This window comes from Lepus europaeus, chromosome 2 (genome assembly GCF_033115175.1).
Source record: "Lepus europaeus isolate LE1 chromosome 2, mLepTim1.pri, whole genome shotgun sequence".
In the NCBI taxonomy this organism is placed as follows: domain Eukaryota; kingdom Metazoa; phylum Chordata; class Mammalia; order Lagomorpha; family Leporidae; genus Lepus; species Lepus europaeus.
Window position 1 is genome coordinate 155,573,166 of NC_084828.1, and position 20,492 is coordinate 155,593,657.

General features: G+C 44.1%; 2 protein-coding genes across 2 annotated transcripts in view; one reads left to right on the forward strand and one right to left on the reverse strand.

Annotated features, from left to right (window-relative positions):
• Nucleotides 1-177: 177 nt before the first annotated feature.
• The window catches only part of PP2D1 (protein phosphatase 2C like domain containing 1), a 28,531-nt gene continuing 8,216 nt past the window's right edge, over nt 178-20,492 (reverse strand). The window contains exon 3 of the mRNA XM_062182426.1: nt 178-962. Coding sequence (XP_062038410.1) covers nt 178-962 — 785 coding nt within the window. The remainder of the gene's footprint in view (nt 963-20,492) is intronic.
• LOC133749817 (large ribosomal subunit protein eL37-like) lies at nt 17,086-17,376 on the forward strand. Its single transcript, XM_062179165.1, has one exon. The coding sequence runs from the start codon at nt 17,086-17,088 to the stop codon at nt 17,374-17,376; it is 291 nt and encodes a 96-aa protein (XP_062035149.1).

Here is a 20,492-nt window from a genome sequence, read left to right on the forward strand (position 1 = left end):
GATTTTAAAGCAGTGAACATATACAAATGATACTATATAACCTAAACTTTGCTTTTATATTTTCTTTACTGTGTTCTTAACAATTATTTGCATGGTATTAATGGAGTTTCCCAATATTTGGCTCATTGAAGAAGTGTCTGGCATTATATTTTGGTGCTCTGGATAATTGGAACTTCTTTATGTCAGAAACTGATCATTAATTCCATTGAGAAATATTACCATAACTGTAATGTTGTCTCTGGAACCAGCAGTTAAAGCAGCATTTACAAGTTTATGGCTAACATACTCAGCTGCACTTTCATAGAAACTCTTAGTGCATAGTTCTTTTTCACTTGTGTTACCACCATCTGTACAGTCTTTCTCACTGCAGGGTTCATGATTAGTCATTTCAGGTGGAAATATTTGAACATTTTCAGGGTTATAAAAATTTTCTGAATATTTTGAACCCAACAAATTACTTGAATTTGTAGTTGACATGTATTCTTTAGATTCAGACTTACACTTAAACAGCACATTGATGTGACTTTCTGACTTATTGATGCTTGGTACACTGATTGGAAGAAGCAGAGATGTATTGGATGCTAGAGGTTTGTTTTGCTTGGTAGAATAGTATGTTTCTTTATATATCTGGAACGTTGTTATTGTCAGTGCAATGACTTCCTTTTTGTCCAGAACTTCCCAAAGTCCATTAGTAGCTAAGATAAGGAATTGACATAAGTCATCAATGGGGACAGAAGTAGTTTGAGGAGCTGGGATAACGAATTTTTTCAGTCTGAGATTTCCATGAAATCCAAGTCCTCGTGTGATTTCTGTTTCCCCTTCTAGGAGCCCGTATGGTTCATTTGAGCTAATTACTGCTCCATTCTGAAGTACTCTTCTTCTTTCATTTATGTTTCGCGTAGTATGTTCTTTGGTTAGACAAAAACCTTTCCCATTTCTGCATAAGACTACTTGCACATTACCTGAAAAAAGTTATTTAGAACAAGAAATTTTAGGGACCAGTGTTGTGACGTAACTGGTAAAAAAAAAAAATTTATCCCAAAGATTTAATAGACAGTATACTGTTTAATAATTGTGTGTTTCAATGCTAAGAATGCAAGCCATGTAAAATACTTTTTAAATGTGTGGCATTGACAATACTACTGGACAATTCACCATAATGTTGGTTTCAAACTAGGAGAGCAATTTATCCTTCATTAAATTAAGCAAATTTTAGATTCTAAAATACAAGAGTACTCCAGAAAGTTCACGAGAGGTAGAATTAAAAGATTAGTGCAGGCCAGTGCCGTGGCTCAACAGGCTAATCCTCCACCTTGCGGCGCCGGTACACGAGGTTCTAGTCCCGGTCGGGGTGCCGGATTCTGTCCCGGTTGCCCCTCTTCCAGGCCAGCTCTCTGCTGTGGCCCAAGAGGGCAGTGGAGGATGACCCAAGTGCTTGGGCCCTGCACCCGCATGGGAGACCAGGAGAAGCACCTGGCTCCTGGCTTCGGATCAGCACTATGCGCCGGCCGCAGCGGCCATTGGATGGCGAACCAATGGCAAAGGAAGAAGACCTTCCTCTCTGTCTCTCTCTCTCTCTCACTGTCCACTCTGCCTGTCAAAAATTAAAAGATTAGTGCAAAAACTTTTTTCTATGACGTGTTTCCCATGAACTTTTTGAAGATCCTTTGTATTGCATTTAATATTAAAATACAACTAGTGAAGAATAACATCTAGGCACCAGTGCCGTGGTGTAGCGGGTAAAGCTGCCACCTGCAATAGTGGCATCCCATATGGGTGCCAGTTCAAGTCCCGGCTGCTCCACTTCTGATCCAGCTCTCTGCTATGGCCTGGAAAAGCAGTGGAGAAAGGCCAAAGTCCTTGGGCCCCTGCACCTGCATGGGAAACCTGGAAGAAGCTCTTGTTTTAGTCAGGGAAAATGATCTTAGGAGCATAATTTTCAAGCAGTCAATTTTTCTTGATAAAAAGTTATGATTTATTAAGAAGTTACTTATTCTTAGATGGGGGTTAGTGATGTTTGGAGATTATCATGGAAAAATAAAATTCTTTGGATATTATGCCAGATTCACCTAAGAAGATATTCTGGTTTTTTTTAACTTTTATTCAGTAAATATAAATTTCCAAAGTACAGTTTATGGATTACAATGGCCTTTCCCCCCCGCCCATAACTTCCCTCCCACCTGCAACCCTCCCATCTCCCGCTCCCTCTCCCATTACATTCACATCAAGATTCATTTTTGGCCGGCGCCGTGGCTTAACAGGCTAATCCTCCACCTTGCAGCGCCAGCACACCAGGTTCTAGTCCCGGTTGGGGCGCCGGATTCTATCCCGGTTGCCCCTCTTCCAGGCCAGCTCTCTGTTATGGCCCGGGAAGGCAGTGGAGGATGGCCCAAGTCCTTGGGGCCTGCACCAGCATGGGAGACCAGAAGCACCTGGCTCCTGGCTTTGGATCAGCGTGATGCACCGGCCACAGCGGCCATTGGAGGGTGAACCAACGGCAAAAAGGAAGACCTTTCTCTCTGTCTCTCTTTCTCACTATCCACTCTGCCTGTCAAAAAAAAAAAAAAAAATTCATTTTTAATTATATACAGAAGATCGATTTAGTATATATTAAGTAAAGGTTTCATCAGTTTGCGGATATTCTGGTTTTAAACATGGTTCTATACCTGAAATTGGATGTTTGTTGCTTATGGAAGTGCAATTCTAAGCCTTCAATTTTTTTAGGTATAAGAATTTAGGCTTAGAAGGCTGAGGTTTGTGCAGTTAATATGATTGGACAGAAAGACTAAGTGGGTGAAGCATTGCTGTCAGATGGAGATCGAAAGAGTTGACTGCAACATCCCTCCCCCAATTCCAAGAAGCACAGCATGGAGAAGGGTGCTACTCCCTTGGGGGAAACAAAAAATTAAGTCCAGTTCTAAGTGCCAAGTCAGCTACCTGCATGCTAGCCTCAAGCTGCGTTAGCCAGATGACAAAAAAAAAAACCTCTACCCTCAAGCTCTAACAACACAGGAAAAAAACTTCCTGGAGAGTGGGGCAAGAAATGGGGCACAGGACTACAAAAGGAGAGCAGAGACACAGCAGCACAGCAGCCTTGAGACCTGGCCCAACTGGGAGCAGGCAGCAGCTGTCAGTAGCTCTGCCATCTCAGCCCTGCGAATCCAAGGTGATCCAGCCCACCTTCCCACGGCTCTGAAGACATTCAGGGGCCCTATCCATGCATCTTTTACTCTGGGAAGCAGCCAGGTGGGCCCACATATGTACCATCACCACTAGGAAGCAAGCGGTTAGTACATTCCTTGACCAAACATGGAGCTCTGTCCACCTTATGTGGCCATAAAAACCAGTTGAACAGTCTGCTCTCAGAAGCTGGGCACACTGAGGCCCTGAGGATCAACCCTGCGCACTCAGCCCCAAGAAGCAGCTGGGCAGGCATCCTGAGTAGATTAGCCCCTGAATGCCCTGTGACGTGACCTATATAGCCCTCAGGCACTGAGACACTGCACACCAATACTGGGCACACTACAGTGCACCCACCTGGGCCCACAACACAAACCATGCACTAAAATGACTCGTGGAAGAAAACTGACAGGCATGTTATTCTACAATGGCACTGCAAACCCAGAGTTCCCAGTGATCCTATCTGATCTGGAAGACCTGAATCCCAACTCTATGCAATTCCCTAAGGCCTAGGCCATTAAGACACCTGTAGACACTGCTACCATTGATTACATCTGAAACAACTACTTGCTTACTACAAAAAAGTGCTCGGAACCAAAGTCAACAACAGCACATCCAGCCAACATATTAGTACACTTGACTTGCAGAAGACCCTTTTTCTGCAAAAGCCACCTTACAAAGTTGGTAGAAACAAATGGCGCACCAGGTGCACAAAAATCAATGTATAGGGGGGACAAGGCATTTTAAAATAGGTACCCTGTACCTCCGAAGAGACAATAAATCTAGCAACAGTCTATAAAAATAGAAATCAATTAATTGCCTGACATCTCAAAATAATGATTTTAATGGAATTCACTGTGATGAAGTCAATCACAATGTAATTAGGAAGACAATTCATGAATGAGCAATTTAGCAAGATACAGAAATGTGGGGCCAGTGCTGTAGATTAGTAGGTACAGTCCCTGTAATGCCAACATACCAATGGGCACTGGTTTGTGTCCTGGCTGCTCCCCTTCTGATCCAGCTCCCTGCTAATGGCCTGAGAAAGGCAGAAGAGGATGGCTTAAGGGCTTAGGCCTCTGCCACCCACATTGGAGACCTGGATGGAGCTCCTGGCTTCTGGCTTTGGCCTAGCTCAGCCCTGGCTGTTGCAGCCATTTGGGGAGTGAATTAGCGAATTGAAGATCTTTCTCTTTCTGTGTCTTCCCCACCTCTCTAACTCTTTCAAATAAATAAATTAAAAAAAAATCAAGTTTTTGTGCTAAAGAATTTAAAAAATGGAATTTAGAAAATATACTTGAGGGCCAACGCCAAGGCTCACTTGGTTAATCCTCTGCCTGCGGCACCGGCATCCCATATGGGCGCTGGGTTCTAGTCTCGGTTGCTTCTCTTCCAGTCCAGCTCTCAGCCGTGGCCCAGGAGTGCAGTGGAGGATGGCCCAAGTGCTTGGGCCCTGCACCCACATGGGAGACCAGGAGAAACACCTGCCTCCTGGCTTCAGATCGGCATAGCTCCAGCCGTAGCAGCCATTGGGGGTGAACCAACGGAAGAAAGACCTTTCTCACTGTCTCTCTTTCTCACTAACTCTGTCAAATAATAATAATAATAATATATGTATACTTGAGAGCCTTAGTAGAAAAACTGAACAGTTAAAGATTTTCTCAGGTTAAAGAAAGTGTTTTTTTTTTCTTTAAAAATAATCCAATCATATGCAAACAAAAGTGAGAGTTACATGACACTATTAAACATTTGCATTATGATTATTTCAGAAGAGGGGAAAAACCATAGAAAGCATATTCAATCAAATGATTGCTGAAAACTTGGGGAGAAATATGAATATCCAAATGCAGGAAGTTCAAAGGACATTTAAAATATTCAACTAAAACTGTCAAAAAAATTCTAAAAACAACAAAAGAAAGGCATCAAGTCATTTATAAGAGAACTCTTGTTAAATTAATGACACAATTTTTTTTAAAGATTTATTTCTTTATTTGAAAGGCAGAGTTACAGAGAGGCAGAGGCAGAGAGAGAGAGGTCTTCCATCCACGGGTTCACTCCCCAAATGGCCGCAACAGCCAGAGCTGAGCCGATCCAAAGCCAGGAGCCAGGAGCTAATTTCAGGTCTTCCCATGCAGATGCAGGGGACTTGGGCCATCTTCTACTGCTTTCCCAGGCCATAACAGAGAGCTGGATCAGAAGTGGAGCAGCTGGGACTCAAACTGGCGCCCATATGGTATGCTGGCACTACAGGCGCCAGCTTTATCCACTATACCACAGCACCGGCCCGACAAGACTTCTTGACAAAACCTTACAGACCAAGAAAGAATGGAGTGAAATATTCAACATTCTAAAGGAAAAATTACTGGGTCCAGCATGGTGGCTCAGTAGGTTAAGCCACCTCCTGTGGTGCTGGTATCCTGTGTTAGAGTTTAGTCCAGGCTGCTCCATTTCTGATCCAGCTCCCTGCTGATGCACCTGGGAAAGCAATAGAAGATGGCCCCAAATACTTGGGGCCCTGTTGCCTACATACGAGTTCTAAGCTCCTGGCTTCATCCTGGACCAGCTCTGGCTGTTGCAACCATTTGAGGAGTGAACAAGTCATTGGAAGCTCTCTCTCTCTCTCTCTCTGACTCTCCCTCTCTGTCACTCTGCCTTTCAAGTAAATCTTTGAAAATTTTTTTAAAAAATTGATAGCCAAGAATACTATACTGCACAAAGTTGTTCTTCAGAAGTGAGGGAAGAATAAAGATATTCCATAACAAAAGTTGAAGGAATTGATCACCAGACCAGACCACAAGAAACACTGCAGGGAATCCTTAGAAGTATGTTGATAACTACCATTATGAAGACAGAGAAGTACAAATTCCTTTAGGAAAGGAAATACACAAGAGAAGGAGAAGAAAAATCTGTTGGTTCATATTTTATTTTTATGTTATTCCTAGATTTTATAATCTAAATAATAATTCCACCTACATCAATTAAGGCTATACTTCTGATTCTTTTCTGAAAATTACATTTAGTTTTGATACTAGGTTTATGTTGGTCTCTTAAAATGAGTTGGAAAGCATTTGATTCTCTGTTTTCTGAAAGAATATCTTATTGTGCTATTATTTTTCTTTAAAAAATTTTAAATGGAGAGCATCCTACATTTTAATTTTTATTTCATTTATTTTATTTTAAAGGCAGGGAGACTGTGAGGGCATTCCCGTTCAGTCTCCCAAGTGCCTGCAACAATCTGGGCTGGGCCAGGACGAAGACAGGAACCAGGAACTCAGTCTGTGTCTCCCAGGTGAGTGGCACCTGCCCAGCTACCTGAGCCATCACCAGCTCTCTCCTGGTGTGCACACTAGCAGGAAACTGGAATCAGATCTGGTGCTGGGACTTGAACACAAGCATGCAAATATTGGATTGAGGTATCCCAAGGAGTGTCTTAACTTCTAAGTCAAATTCCCACCCCATATTTTGTCTTTAAATGTTTATTAGAATTCATCAGTGAAACTAGGTCTTTAATAATTGCTAAGAAAATATCTTTTAAATGAATCTAATTATTAAACAATATAGGGCTATTAAAGGGAAAAATCTACAGAAGACCTATATTACAAATGCAAAGAAAAGTTTTCAGGCAAAAGGAAGATGATACCAAATAGATCTACCAAATCTATACAAAAAAAAAAGAATACCATGAATGTAGTATGGGTGCATATATCTTTTTCTTATAGAAATCTGCCAAAGATAATTGTTGAAAGAAATGGCAATGATAGCAAATATTTGTTACACATAAAATATGTATATATGCATACATTATAGCACCAAAATAAACTTATTTTTCTTCCATTTTTCCATGAACTTTTTAAAGTTCCCTCATATAAAAATGTGTAAGCAAATAACATAAAGTCTGAGAAGGAACAAATTAAGGTATACTATTGTATAGATTTTATTCTTTATGTAAAGTGATATGGTATTACTTTTATATAGACTGAAAAAAGAAAGATATACAATATAATTTCCAAAGGAACCACTAAATAATACAATTAAGAGTAATAGCTAATAACTGAAATGAGTTAGATTGGATTCATGCAAAAATAATTATAAAGATCATCAAAAAGGAGAGAATCAAACAACACATCAAATATACAGGGAAAAATTCCTAAATGATAAATCTGCATCCAGCCATGCCAACAATTACATTACATATGACTGAACTAGGCACCCAATTAAAAGGCAGAGACTGTCCGAGTGGATCAAAAAGCAAGACCCAAATATATGCTACTTACAATAAGTGTATTTTTAATATTAAGACAAAAATATCTTAAATTTAAAGGAATGAGAAATGATATAACCGTGACAAGAGCTATAGTAACTAGGGGAGTGACACTGTAGCACAGCAGGTTAAGCACTGCTTGTGTTGCTGACATTCTATGTGCACATTAACCTAGAATCTGATACCCAGCAGACCTATCCTTTGTTAACAGTGTTATGTATTGTGTAGAAGGAGAGAGGGAGATCTCATCCTCTGATTCATTCTGAAATGCCTGCAGCAGTTGTGGCTGAGCCAGGCTGAGCTCAGAATTCATTCTGGGTCTCCCACATGGGTCACAGAGCCATCAACTACTGCCTCCTAGAATACACATTAGCGGGAAGTACCTGAACCAAGAACTCCAATACGAGATGTGGGCATCCAGAGTCATGTCTTATCTACTGCACCAAATGTCTGGGGGGTTTTTTTGTAATTTTTTTTTTGAGATTTATTTTTTTATTTGAAAGACAGTGATGGAGAGGGAGGGTGGGAGAGGGGGAGAAAGAGAGACCCCCACCCACCCCCTGGTGCTTTTCCTTAATACCTGCAACAGCCAGGACTGGGCCAGGCCAAAGCCAGGAGCCAGGAGCTTTAGCCACAACTCCTATGTAGGTGCCAGGAACCCAAGTACTTGGACCCTCATCTGCTGCCTCCCATATGCAACAGCAAGAAGCTGGATCAGAAACACAGAGCCGGCGCCACGGCTCACTAGGCTAATCTTCCGCCTCGTGGCACCGGCACACCGGGTTCTAGTCCCGGTTGGGGCACCGGATTCTGTCCTGGTTGCCCCTCTTCCAGGCCAGCTCTCTGCTGTGGCCAGGGAGTGCAGTGGAGGATGGCCCAAGTCCTTGGGCCCTGCACCCCATGGGAGACCAGGAGAAGTACCTGGCTCCTGCCTATGGATCAGCAGCGCGCCAGCTGCGGCGGCCATTGGAGGGTGAACCAACGGCAAAGGAAGACCTTTCTCTCTGTCTCTCTCTCTCACTGTCCACTCTGCCTGTCAAAAAAAAAAAAAGAAAAAAAGAAAAGAAACACAGAGTACTCTAGGCATTCTGATATGGAATACAAACATTACAAATGATGATTGAAAATGCTGTGCTAGAAGACTTGGCCCACCCCTACTCTTTTAAAACAAATGTGTTTATTTGTTCATTATTTATTTGAAAGGCAGAGAGAGAGAGACAAACAAATAAATAAATCTTCCTTCCACTGATTGATTCACCAAATGCCTGCAACAACCAGAGCTGAGCCAGGCTCAGAAGCCCAAAGCTCATCTTGGCCTTTCACAGGAGTGGTAGGGACCCAGCTACTTTGGGCATCACCTGCTGCTACTTCTTGGGGGCGGGGGGTGCATTAGCAAGAGTGCTGGAGTTGGAAGTGGACTTGAACCCAGGCACTCTGATAAGAGATGCAGGCATCACAAGCAGTATCTTAGCTACTGCATCAGTCACCCCCCAGAACTCTACTTTTAAAAAGTGAAGAATATAAGGCATTGGCAAATAAAAAAATGAGAGAATTAATCACTAGCATATGTGGCATTCAAGAAAAAGTGAAAGGAAGTGATTTAGGCTAAAATGAAAACAGAAGACAGCAGCTCAAATCTAGACAAGGAATGGTAACTATAAAGAGAATATCAAACACACCAAAAATGTATTTTGTTTTAAATCTTTTTTCTTGAATTCAGAAGGAAACTCTGTGAATAATAGCTATTAAACTGTTGGGGCCAGCACTGTGGCATAGTGGGTAAAGCCGCTGCCTGCAGTGGCAGCATCCCATATGGGTGCCGGTTCAAGTCCTGGCTGCTCCACTTCTGATCCAGCTCTCTGCTATGGCCTGGGAAAGCATTGGAAGATGGCTCAAGTGCTTGGGCCCCTGCACCTGTGTGGGAGACCTGGAAGAAGCTCCTGGCTCCTGGCTTTGGATCAGCTCAGCTGTGGCTGTTGCAGTCATTTGGGGAGTGAACCAGTGGAATGGTAGACCTCTCTCTCCCTCTCTCTCTCTGGCTCTACCTCTCTCTGTAACTCTGTTTTTCCAATAAATAAAATAAAATCTAAAAAAAAAAAAAAAAAAAAACTGTGGCCGGCGCCGTGGCTTAACAGGCTAATCCTCTGCCTTGCGGCGCCAGCACACCAGGTTCTAGTCCCAGTTGGGGCGCCGGGTTCTGTCCCGGTTGCCCCTCTTCCAGGCCAGCTCTCTGCTATGGCCCGGGAAGGCAGTGGAGGATGGCCCAAGTGCTTGGGCCCTGCACCCCATGGGAGACCAGGAGAAGCACCTGGCTCCTGCCATCGGATCAGCGAGATGCGCCGGCCGCAGCGGCCATTGGAGGGTGAACCAACAGCAAAAAGGAAGACCTTTCTCTCTGTCTCTCTTTCTCACTATCCACTCTGCCTGCCCAAAAAAAAAAAACTGTTTGTAGGCTTGCAATGTATAAAGGAGTAATTTGTATGAAAATGAGGTACAAAGGAGGGGTGGGGGGCATACAGAATAGAGCTATGCCAGAGCAAAAATGTTGTATACTATTGAAATTAAGTTGGCATTAATCTAAGGCAAATTGTTTTTAAGTGGTTAACTTTAATCCCTAGGACAATTACCAGGAAAATAAATTTTTAATTTAATTAAAGAAACAAAAATGAAAACAGTATACCAGAAAATATGTATTTAATACAAAAGAAGGCAGTAATGAAAAAGTAAAGGATCAAAAAATAGATAGGGGCCGGCGCTGTGGTATAGAGGGTAAAGCCACTGCCTGCAGCGCCGGCATCCCATATGGGTGCTGGTTCTAGTCCTGGCTGCTCCACTTCAGATCCAGCTCTCTGCTATGGCCTGGGAAAGTAGTAGAAGATGGCCCAAGTGCTTGGGCCCCTGCACCCATGAGGGAGAACCCAGAAGCTCTGGGCTCCTGGTTTCAGATCAAAATACATAAGACAAATACAAAACAGAAAAATGGAAGATATAAATCCTACCCTATCAATAATTACATTTTTTTCTTTTAGACTTATTTTATTTATTTGAAAGGCACAGTTAGAGAAAATGAGAGAGGCAGAGACAGAGAGGGAGATCTTTCATCCACTGGCTCACTCCCTACATGGCCACAATGGCCAGGACTGGGCCAGACTGAAGTCAGGAGCCAGAGGCTTCTTCTGGGTGTCCCACATAGGTACAGGAGCCCAAGGACTTGAGCCATCTTCCACTGCTTTCCCAGATGCATTAGCAGGGAGCTGGATTGGAAGTGGAGCATCTGGTGTTGGCACCCATTTGGGATGCTGGCATCAAAAGCAGAAGCTTTAGCTAAGCTGCCACAATGCTGACCCCAGTAATTACATTAAATATAAGTGGATTTGAAAGTCCGAGGTTTGCAGAATGGAGACAAAAAGAAAAGCTGGTAACAGGCCAAATAATGGTCCTTAAGATATCAAGTTTGTTACCCTATTGGTAAATAGTTCAAAGAAGTGATTAATAAGCCTAAATTGTACCTACTGGATTGTCCAGGTGGGTCATAAATACAATCAGAAGAGAGATTTTCAACAGACACAGAAAATGTAGATGAAATGAGACTACAAAAGTAGAGATTGCTGTTATGTTGCCACAATCAGGTAAAGCTGTCAGCCAACACAAGCTGTGAGAAGCAGGGAATATATTCTCCAGTAGGTCCTCTGGAAGGAACACTCCCTTGTTCACATCTTGATTCAGTCTATACGATTTTGGACTTCTCAAACTGTGAAAGAATAAATTTCTATTGTTGAAGTCACCAAATTTATTTAATTTCCTAACAGTCACAGAAAACTAACACAAACTAGTCTCAACTATATGCTATTTTTTTAAAGATCTTATTTATTTGAGAGGTGGAGTTACAGACAGTGAGAAGAGAGGCAGAGAGAGGTCTTCCATCTGCTGGTTCACTCCCCAAATGGCCACAATGGCCAGAGCTCTACCGATCTAAAGCCAAGAGTCTGGAGTCTCTTCCAGGTCTCCTACACAGGTGCAGGGCCCAAGGAGTTGGGCCATCTTCTACTGTTTTCCTAGGCCGTAGCAGAGAGATGGATAGGAAGAGCAGCAGCCGGGACTAGAAATGGCACCCATATGGGATGCCAGCGCTGCAGACGGAGGCTTAGCCCATTATGCCACAGTGCCGGCCCCTCAGCTATATGCTATTAAATAGACTCTGTGGATTCAAAGACATAACTGAGTTGAAATAATTGGTAAAAAGATGAAAACATATATACTACTCCAACAATAAGCAAAGAAGAGCTGGAACAAATTTACTTGTATCATCACTTTAATATAGAAATTATTGCAAATGACAGAAGAACATTTAAAGCAATGAAAAGATCAAATCTATCAACAAGACATAATTATAAAAACATACACCTAAGCACAGAATCCCAAAATGTAAGAAGCAAAAATGGACAGAATGGCAACAGAAATAGATAATCCATCTGTCATAGTAGTTGACATCATCAACATTCTGTGTTCAATAATGGATAGAACAGCTAAGAAAAAGATCAACAAGGAACTAGAAAACATGAATACTGTAAAGCAACACTTACTAACAGACATCACTAAACAGTCCTTGTAAACAACAGCATAATACAAAGGTAGCCCAAAATTTGTAGAAAAAATGAATTAAAGATAATGAGTGAGGGGCCAGCACTGTGGTACAGCGAGTAAAGCTGCCACCTGTGGCATCAGCATCCCATATGGACGCCAGATCATGCCCCGGCTGCTCTGATTCTAATCCAGTTTCCTGCTGATGTACATAGGAAAGCAGTGGGGGATGGCCCAAATGCTTGGGCCCCTGCACCCATGTGAGAGACCCAGAAGAAGCTCCTGCTCCTGGCTCTGACTGGCCCAGCCTTGGCTGTTGTGGCCATTTGGCGAATGAAGTAGCAGATGAAAGATCTCTCTATGTAATTCTGCCTTTCAGTAAAATAAACCTTGGGGCCGGCGCTGTGGCGCAGCAGCTTGACACCCTGGCCTGAAGCACCTGCATCCCATATTGGGAGCCAGTTCGAGGCCCGGCTGCTCCACTTCCAATCCAGTTGGGCCAACTGGGAAGTGAACCATCAGATGGAAGACGTCTCCTTCTCTCTCTTTCTCTCTGCCTCTCCTCTCTCTGTGTAGCTCTGACTTGCAAATAGGTAAATAAATCTTTAAAATAAAATAAACCTTAAAAAATTATAAAGATAATGAATGGAACTGACAAGACAGCTGAGCAACAGGCTCCAGTGAGCACTTCCCCACAAAGAGACCAATGTAACGAGGAATACACACACATTGTCACTTTCACCACAGCTACCAAGGCCAGGTGAGAGGCCAGAGTGCCTTGTCTTATTATAACCATAAGAAAAGTCTCCTTGAAGAAAACAAAGGGGCTGGGATTGTAGCACAGCTGGTAAAGCTGCCACCTGCAACACCAGCATTCCATGCACCTGGGAAAGCAAGAGAAGACAGCCCAGGTAGTTGGGCCTCTGCCACCTACATGGGAAACCAGGTGGAGTTTTTGGCTCTTGGTTTGGACCTGGACCCCCTCTTAGCCATTGCAGCCATTTTCAGGGTGAACCAGCAGATAGAAGCTTAGTCTTTCTCTTTTATTCTCTCCCCCTCAACCCTGTTTCTCTTTCAATTAAATAAAATGACTATTTATAAAAGAAATAAATTTAAATTTGAGAAAAAGAAAGAAAACAAGAAGGAAACAGCTGCCTCGGTCACACCTCCCTGAAACTCCACGGTGTGTGGCAGGCAGGATGCCTCCTGCTTGGGATAGGGAGGAGACTGAAACCCAGCGTCAGGCTCACTGCGAAAAAATTCATTTGGATTCAGCCCTGGCTTTCCCCACTCACCTGTGGGGTGATAATTTAAAGCTTCCTCAGCCAGGCACGTACAGAATGTGAAACTCCAGCTGTGCAGAAAAGCCAGAAGAGGAAGCGTAGGACCAAACCTCTGAGCTCAGAGCCTGGCCTGCTGGGTCAAGCCCCGGCCCCGATACAGTCCAAAGGCCTCTAGCTGCTGGCCAGTGGTCACAGACTGAACCCAGACTTGTCCAATATCAGGCAGAGGCCTGCACTCCAGGAGGTCAGGCACATTTTGGCATAGTACACCATGCCAGTCTCTGGGGGCATGTGGGCGCTTCCTGGACTTTGTCAGGACCTCTAAACGTGGAACCCAGGTGTGACCGGCATGGTGCCAATCTGGGAGACCCAACCTGGGCAGAAACCTGGCAACACAGGGCTGTGCTGTGGGACACAGTGCTGGGCAGATCTTAGTGGTTTCCGATATATGGGGCCGCTTACTTGTGGACAGTCTCTGGACTGGACCCAGTAGGTATCAGGTGGAGACCTGAGCCCACTGAAAAATCTTGCTTTGATGTTCATCACCACCAGCCTCTTGCAGGTCTGGTGTGCACCCCCAGCATTGCACAGGGGTTGATGTGTGTAAGATCCAGGTGTGAGCCATGCAGAGCCTGCCTGAGATGAGGAGCTACCTCTGTCACTTCTCCTGCAACCCTGGACAAATGGCAAAGAATCAGAAGGCTTCTTTAGGAATTGGTGCCAGGTAGATAGAACTCAGCAAAGAATAGATCCTAACGGTCCTTGTCCCCAGGCTAGCAACTGCAGATGGGGCATCTAGATCTGCCTCGGTGCCCAGCAGAGTTCCATGGTCCTGGAGAGCAGAGCTTTGTTGTTTGTCTAAAGATGTATTTATTTATCTGAAAGTCAGAGCTACAGAGAGAGAAAGTGAGAGACACACAGAGAGTCTTCCATCCACTGCTTTACTTGCCAGATGGCAGCAACAGCCAGAGCTGGGCCAAGCAGAAACCAGGAACCAGGAGTTTCTTCCAGATCTCCCAGGGAGGTAGTGGGGGCTCTAGCACTGAGACCATCTTCCACTGTTTTTCCTAGGCCATTAGCAGAGAGCTAGATAAGAAGTGGAGCTGCCAGGACATGAATCAGCGCCTGTATGGAATGCTGTCACTGCAGGCAGTGACTACCTGCTGAGCCATAATTTGGCCCAGATGAGCAGTTTTACACACCAGCCAACATCACCAATTGCCAGGAGATGTGGCATCAGGTGGTGAGCCCAATTCAGCAGCAGACAGACCATAGCAGAGTAAGCTTTGGTCTTGGTGGGCTAAGGGTTCTGGATACAATCTAGCATTGTGGAATTCATGGACACAGCGCAAGAAGTCTAAGCCTACCACATACCAAGGGAAGGACGGACTTCCCCTTTTCAGACACTTTCTCAGTTCATCAGCTACAGATCTGGACAAATCTCTGTTGGGGAAGTGTTCTAAGATTGAGTCTGTAAAAATACATCCCCAGCAACCTGGAACACCCACAACATAGGGTGCTGTCTAGCCCTGAAATAGCCATAGGCTCAGAGAAAATAGAGTGCTTAGAATTTCTAGAAAAACATCCACGAACAAACCCAGATTTCCCTAATAACTAGTGCTTCAATGCACAGATGACATCGTATACAAACTGGCATCAAGAACTTCCAGGGAAGAGCCAGTGTTGTGACACAGCAGGTAAAGCTGCCACATGCAATGCCAGCATCCCATGTGAGCAGTGGCTTGTGTACCGCTTGCTCCACTTCTGATACAGCTCCCTGTTGATGGTCTGGGAAAAACAGTGGATGATTGCCCAAGTGTTTGGGCCCCTGCCATCCCCATGGGAGACCTGGATGAAGTTCTTGGCTCTTGGCTTCAGCCTGGCTCAGCCTGGGCCATTTTGGCCATCTGGAGAGTGAACCAGCAGATGGAACAGCTCTCTCTCTATCTTTCCCTCTCTCTGTAACTCGGACTTTCAAATAAGTAAGTAAATAAATAAATATCTTTTTTAAAATGCCAAAAAACTTCCAGGGAACTGTGACCTCACCCACAGGGCAAAATCAGGTGCCAGAAACCAACCATCTAAGAATTGAAATTTGCAAATGTTTGGATGCAGATTTTTTTCGACACGTAGAGTTATAGACAGTGTGACAGAGAGAGAAAGACAGAGAGAAAGGTCTTCCTTGCATTGGTTCACCCCCCAAATGGCCGCTATGGGCGGCGTAGCACCGATCTGAAGCCAGAAGCCAGGTGCTTCCTCCTGGTCTCCCATGTGGGTGCAGGGGCCCAAGGACCTGGGCCATCTTTTACTGCTTTCCCAGACTACAGCAGAGAGCTGGATTGGAAGAGGAGCAGCCAGGACAGAATCTGGCGCCCCAACTGGGACTATAACCCAGGGTACCCACGCCGCAGGTGGAGGACTAGCCTAGTGAGCTGCAGCACCAGCCCCAAATTTCAAGATTTTAAGGCAACTCAACAAAATCCAAGAGAACATGGAGAAGCAATTCAATATTCTGAGAGAGAGATTTGAAAAAGGGATGTAATCAAACAACACCAAGAAAAAACCCACTGAGAGGTAAAATTAAAAATGTGAAATTAGGGGCTGGCATTGTGGTGCAGTGAGTTAAGCTACCACCTACAACACTGGTATCCCATGTAAGCACTGGTTCAAGTCCAGGCTACTTCACTTCCAATCCAACTCACTGCTAATGCACCTAGGACAGCAGTAGAAAATGGACCAGGGCCGGCGCCGTGGCTCACTAGGCTAATCCTCCGCCTTGCGGCGCCGGCACACCGGGTTCTAGTCCCGGTCGGGGCACCGATCCTGTCCTGGTTGCCCCTCTTCCAGGCCAGCTCTCTGCTGTGGCCAGGGAGTGCAGTGGAGGATGGCCCAAGTGCTTGGGCCCTGCACCCCATGGGAGACCAGGAGAAGCACCTGGCTCCTGCCATCGGATCAGCGCGGTGTGCCGGCCGCAGCGCACTACCGCAGCGGCCATTGGAGGGTGAACCAACGGCAAAAGGAAGACCTTTCTCTCTGTCTCTCTCTCACTGTCCACTCTGCCTGTCAAAAATTTAAAAAAAAAAAAAAAGAAAGAAAGAAAATGGACCAGGTATTTGGTCCCTGCCACACATGTGGGAGACTGGGATGAAGCTCCTGGCTCCTGGCTTCTGCCTGGCCCAGTCTTGGCCATTGTGACCATTTGTTGAGTCAACCGGTGAATAGATTTCCTCTCTCTCTCTCTCTCTATCACTCTCTCTCTCTCCTCCTCCTCCTCCTTCTTATTCTCCTCTCTCTGTAGCGGTGCCTTTCAAATAAATAAATAAATCTTTTATGAAAAATGAAATTAAAGGCTGATTACATCAGTAGCAAGCTAGATCAAATAGAAGAAAACATTGGTGAGTTCAAAAGCAGTCTATTTCACCGGCGCCACGGCTCACTAGGCTAATCCTCCGCCTTGCGGCGCCGGCACACCGGGTTCTAGTCCTGGTCGGGGCACCGATCCTGTCCCGGTTGCCCCTCTTCCAGGCCAGCTCTCTGCTGTGGCCAGGGAGTGCAGTGGAGGATGGCCCAAGTGCTTGGGCCCTGCACCCCATGGGAGACCAGGAGAAATACCTGGCTCCTGCCATCGGATCAGAGCCATGCGCCGGCCGTGGCGGCCATTGGAGGGTGAACCAACAGCAAAGGAAGATCTTTCTCTCTGTTTCTCTCTCTCACTGTCCACTCTGCCTGTCCAAAAAAAAAAAAAACTATGGGCTTTTTGGTCTTGGCTGCAGAAGCGAGATGACGAAGGAAATGTTATCATTTGGAAAGCATCGCAACAAGACGCACACGCTGTGCCACCGCTGCGGCTCTAAGGCCCACCACCTTCAGAAGTCGACCAGTGGCAAATGTGGCTACCCTGCCAAGAACAAGAGAAAGTATAACTGGAGTGCCAAGGCTAAAAGACAAAATACTACTGGGACTGGTCGGATGAGGCACCTAAAAATTGTATACCACAGATTCAGGCCTGGACTCCATGAAGGAACAACACCTAAACCTGAGAGGGCAGTTGGTGCAGCCAGTTCATCTTGAGAATTTCAACAATTAGTCAAGCAATAAACGCTCTGGTTTAAAAAAAGATTTAAAATAACATTTAAAGTAACATCAAACAGAATAAAGTATAAGGGGGGCACTTGTGCTTGGTATGCACACATCCCTATCGGAGTGCTCTGCTCCTGGTTCTAACTTTCTGATAACGCACACCCTGAGAGGCAGCAGGGTATTAGCTCAAGTAGTTGGGTCCCTGCCACCAACATGAGAGATATGGACTGAGTTCCTGTCCCCACGCTTCAGCTTGGCCTAGCCCCAGCTGCTACAGTCATTTGGAGACTGAACCAATGGATGGGAGGTCCCCCTTGGACTCTAGCAACTAATAAGCTGATCTTAAATTTGTATGGAAGGACTGGCACTGTGGTGCAGTAGATAAATCCTTTGCCTGCAGTGCTAGCATCCCATATGGGTGCTGGTTCCAGTCCCAGCTGCTCCTCTTCTGATCCAGCTCTTTGCTAATGCCTGGGAAAGCAGTAGAAGATGACCTAAGTGCTTGGGCCTCTGCACCCATGTTGGAGACTCGGAAGAAGCTCTTGGCTCCTGGCTTTGGATCAGCTCATCTCCAAGGGCCATTAGGGGAGTGAACCAGTGGATGCAAGACCTCTCCCTCTCTGTCTGTAACTCTACCTCTCAAATAAATAAATAAAATCTTTAAAAAAGAAATTTATATGGAAAACAATGGACCTAGAATATGTAAAACAATCTTGAAAAAGAAAAGTTTAAAGCTCAAAGTTGAAAATTTCAAAGCTGGAGAATCCAATTGCTGGAGGCATCAAGGATAAGGTATAAGAATAGACTTACAGATCAATGGGACCAAATCAACATAGAGACCTTAGATATAAGCCTTTACATTGATCAATTGGCTTTTTAGTAAAAGCAATATCACAATTCAATGGAAAAAAAAATCTGTTCAGCAAGCAGTCTTAGGACATCTTAATGTTCACATGCAAATTTTTGAAGTTGGACCCCTATCTCGTAACTCAAAATGGATCATAAGCCTGAATGTGAAAGATAAAACTATAAAACTCCTGGAAGAAAACACAAGTGTAAATTTTTTCACCTTTCATTTAATGATGGCTTCTTATATTTAACACCTAATGTACTAGCAATAACACCAGCAAAATTGATAAATTGGACTTCATGGAAATTAAAATCATTTTTGCTTCAAAGGACATCATTAAGAAAGTGAATAAACAATTTAAGGAATGGACGGAAACATCGCCAATCATATATCTGATAAAGAATTTGTATATAAATTATAAAAAACACAACAACCTGATTCTGAAAATAAACAAAATATTTGAATAGCATAGCATTTCTCTAAGGAAGATAATCAAATGATTAATAAGCTCATGGAAAAGGCTCAACATCATTAGTCATTGGGGAAATGCAAATCAAAATCAGAATAAGACAGAACTTGATACTAAGATGGCCAGATCTAAAAGAGTAATATGAGGAGAATGTGGAAAAATAAGAACCCTCATCCACATTGTTGGGATAGCAAAATAGTGCAGCCACTTTGGGAAGCATTTTGGTCCTCGAATAGTCCTACATGCAGTTACCTTATCTTATATACTAAGGAAAATTTCAACTTTTCTCTCTGCCACCCTCCCCCTGCCGGTAGCATGTGTATGTGTATTCATCTTATAATGATTAAATTATGTAAAAGACAAAAATACCAAAACAATTGTAAAATACAATATAAATGAGAAGTGCTAAGAACAAAAAAATCTGCCAGCGCCGCAGCTCAATAGGTTAATCCTCCACCTGCGGCGCCGGCACACCGGATTCTAGACCCGGTCAGGGCGCCAGATTCTGTCCCGGTTGCTCCTCTTCCAGTCAGTCTAGCTCTCTGCTGTGGCCCAGGAGTGCAGTGGAGGATGGCCCAAGTCCTTGGGCCCTGCACTCGCATGGGAGACCAGGAGAAGCACCTGGCTTCTGCCTTCGGATCGGCGCGGTGCACCGGCCACAGCGCACTGACCGCAGCGGCCATTGGAGGGTGAACCAATGGTAAAGGAAGACCTCTCTCTCTCTCTCTCTCTCTCTGCCCACTCTGCCTGTTAAAAAAAAAAAAAAATCAAGAATATCAGTTTGGGAGTACCTTTTCCACAAACACAAATTCAATATTTATTCAGTGGCTTAATCATTATACTCACTCTAACGTTTCATCATAAGGTAAAGATTATTTTTTTTAATTCCAGAGTTGTGACAACACTAGTCTCTCAGGAATTTCACACACTCACATACACACAAATTAATTTCCTTCCTATCAATGATCTTGCTTTATAAATACAAAATATGAGGCCAGCGCTGAGGCACAGCAGGTTAACACCCTGGCCTGAAGGTGACAGCATCCCATATGGGTGTCAGTTCGAGACCCTGCTGCTCCACTTCCAATCCAGCTCTCTGCAATGGCCTGGGAAAGCAGTAGAAGATGGCACAAGTCCTTGGGCCCCTGCACCCATGTGGGAGACCCGGAAGAAGCTCCTGGCTCCTGGCTCTGGATCGGCACAGCTCCGGCCATTGCAGCCAATTGGTGAGTGAACCAGAGGATGGAAGACCTCTCTCTCTGCCTCTCCTTTCTCTGTGTAACTCTGACTTTCAAATAAATAAATGAATCTTAAAAAAAAAATACAAAATATGTTGTGATAAATTTGTGTGAAAATTCATTTTTTTAGTTGGCTGTAAGAAACCCATTTTAAATGCCTTTTTTTCAAGAACTCTTTTGTGTAATATAAATCATGACCTCAGCTTCTCCCTTTTGCAATATGAATTTTTTTCCTGTATATGTGTTTCTATTAAGATATGGAATTCCTGCATGAAATCAGTTTAAAACAATTGTGTAGGCCTGAAAATTAAATCCAACCAAGTGTTTGATCTGGATATCAGAACCAAGTACATGGTAACGAGTCTTGAAACAGTGAATCATTCTGTACTAGACATTTAATGATGACGTCCATCTCTCACTTAATTTTACAGTAATACTGACATCTAATGAAATTTTCTAATAGGGGTCCCAATTCCAAGGCTATGACTGAGGTCTCCTATTGGCCTGAAATCTGAAAACTATCAGTCTGTGAAGCCATGTAGCATCTCAG

Bases quoted from the DNA above. Each gene is read 5' to 3' on its own strand.
- LOC133749817 (XM_062179165.1), top strand. From the start codon at position 17,086: ATGACGAAGGAAATGTTATCATTTGGAAAGCATCGCAACAAGACGCAC.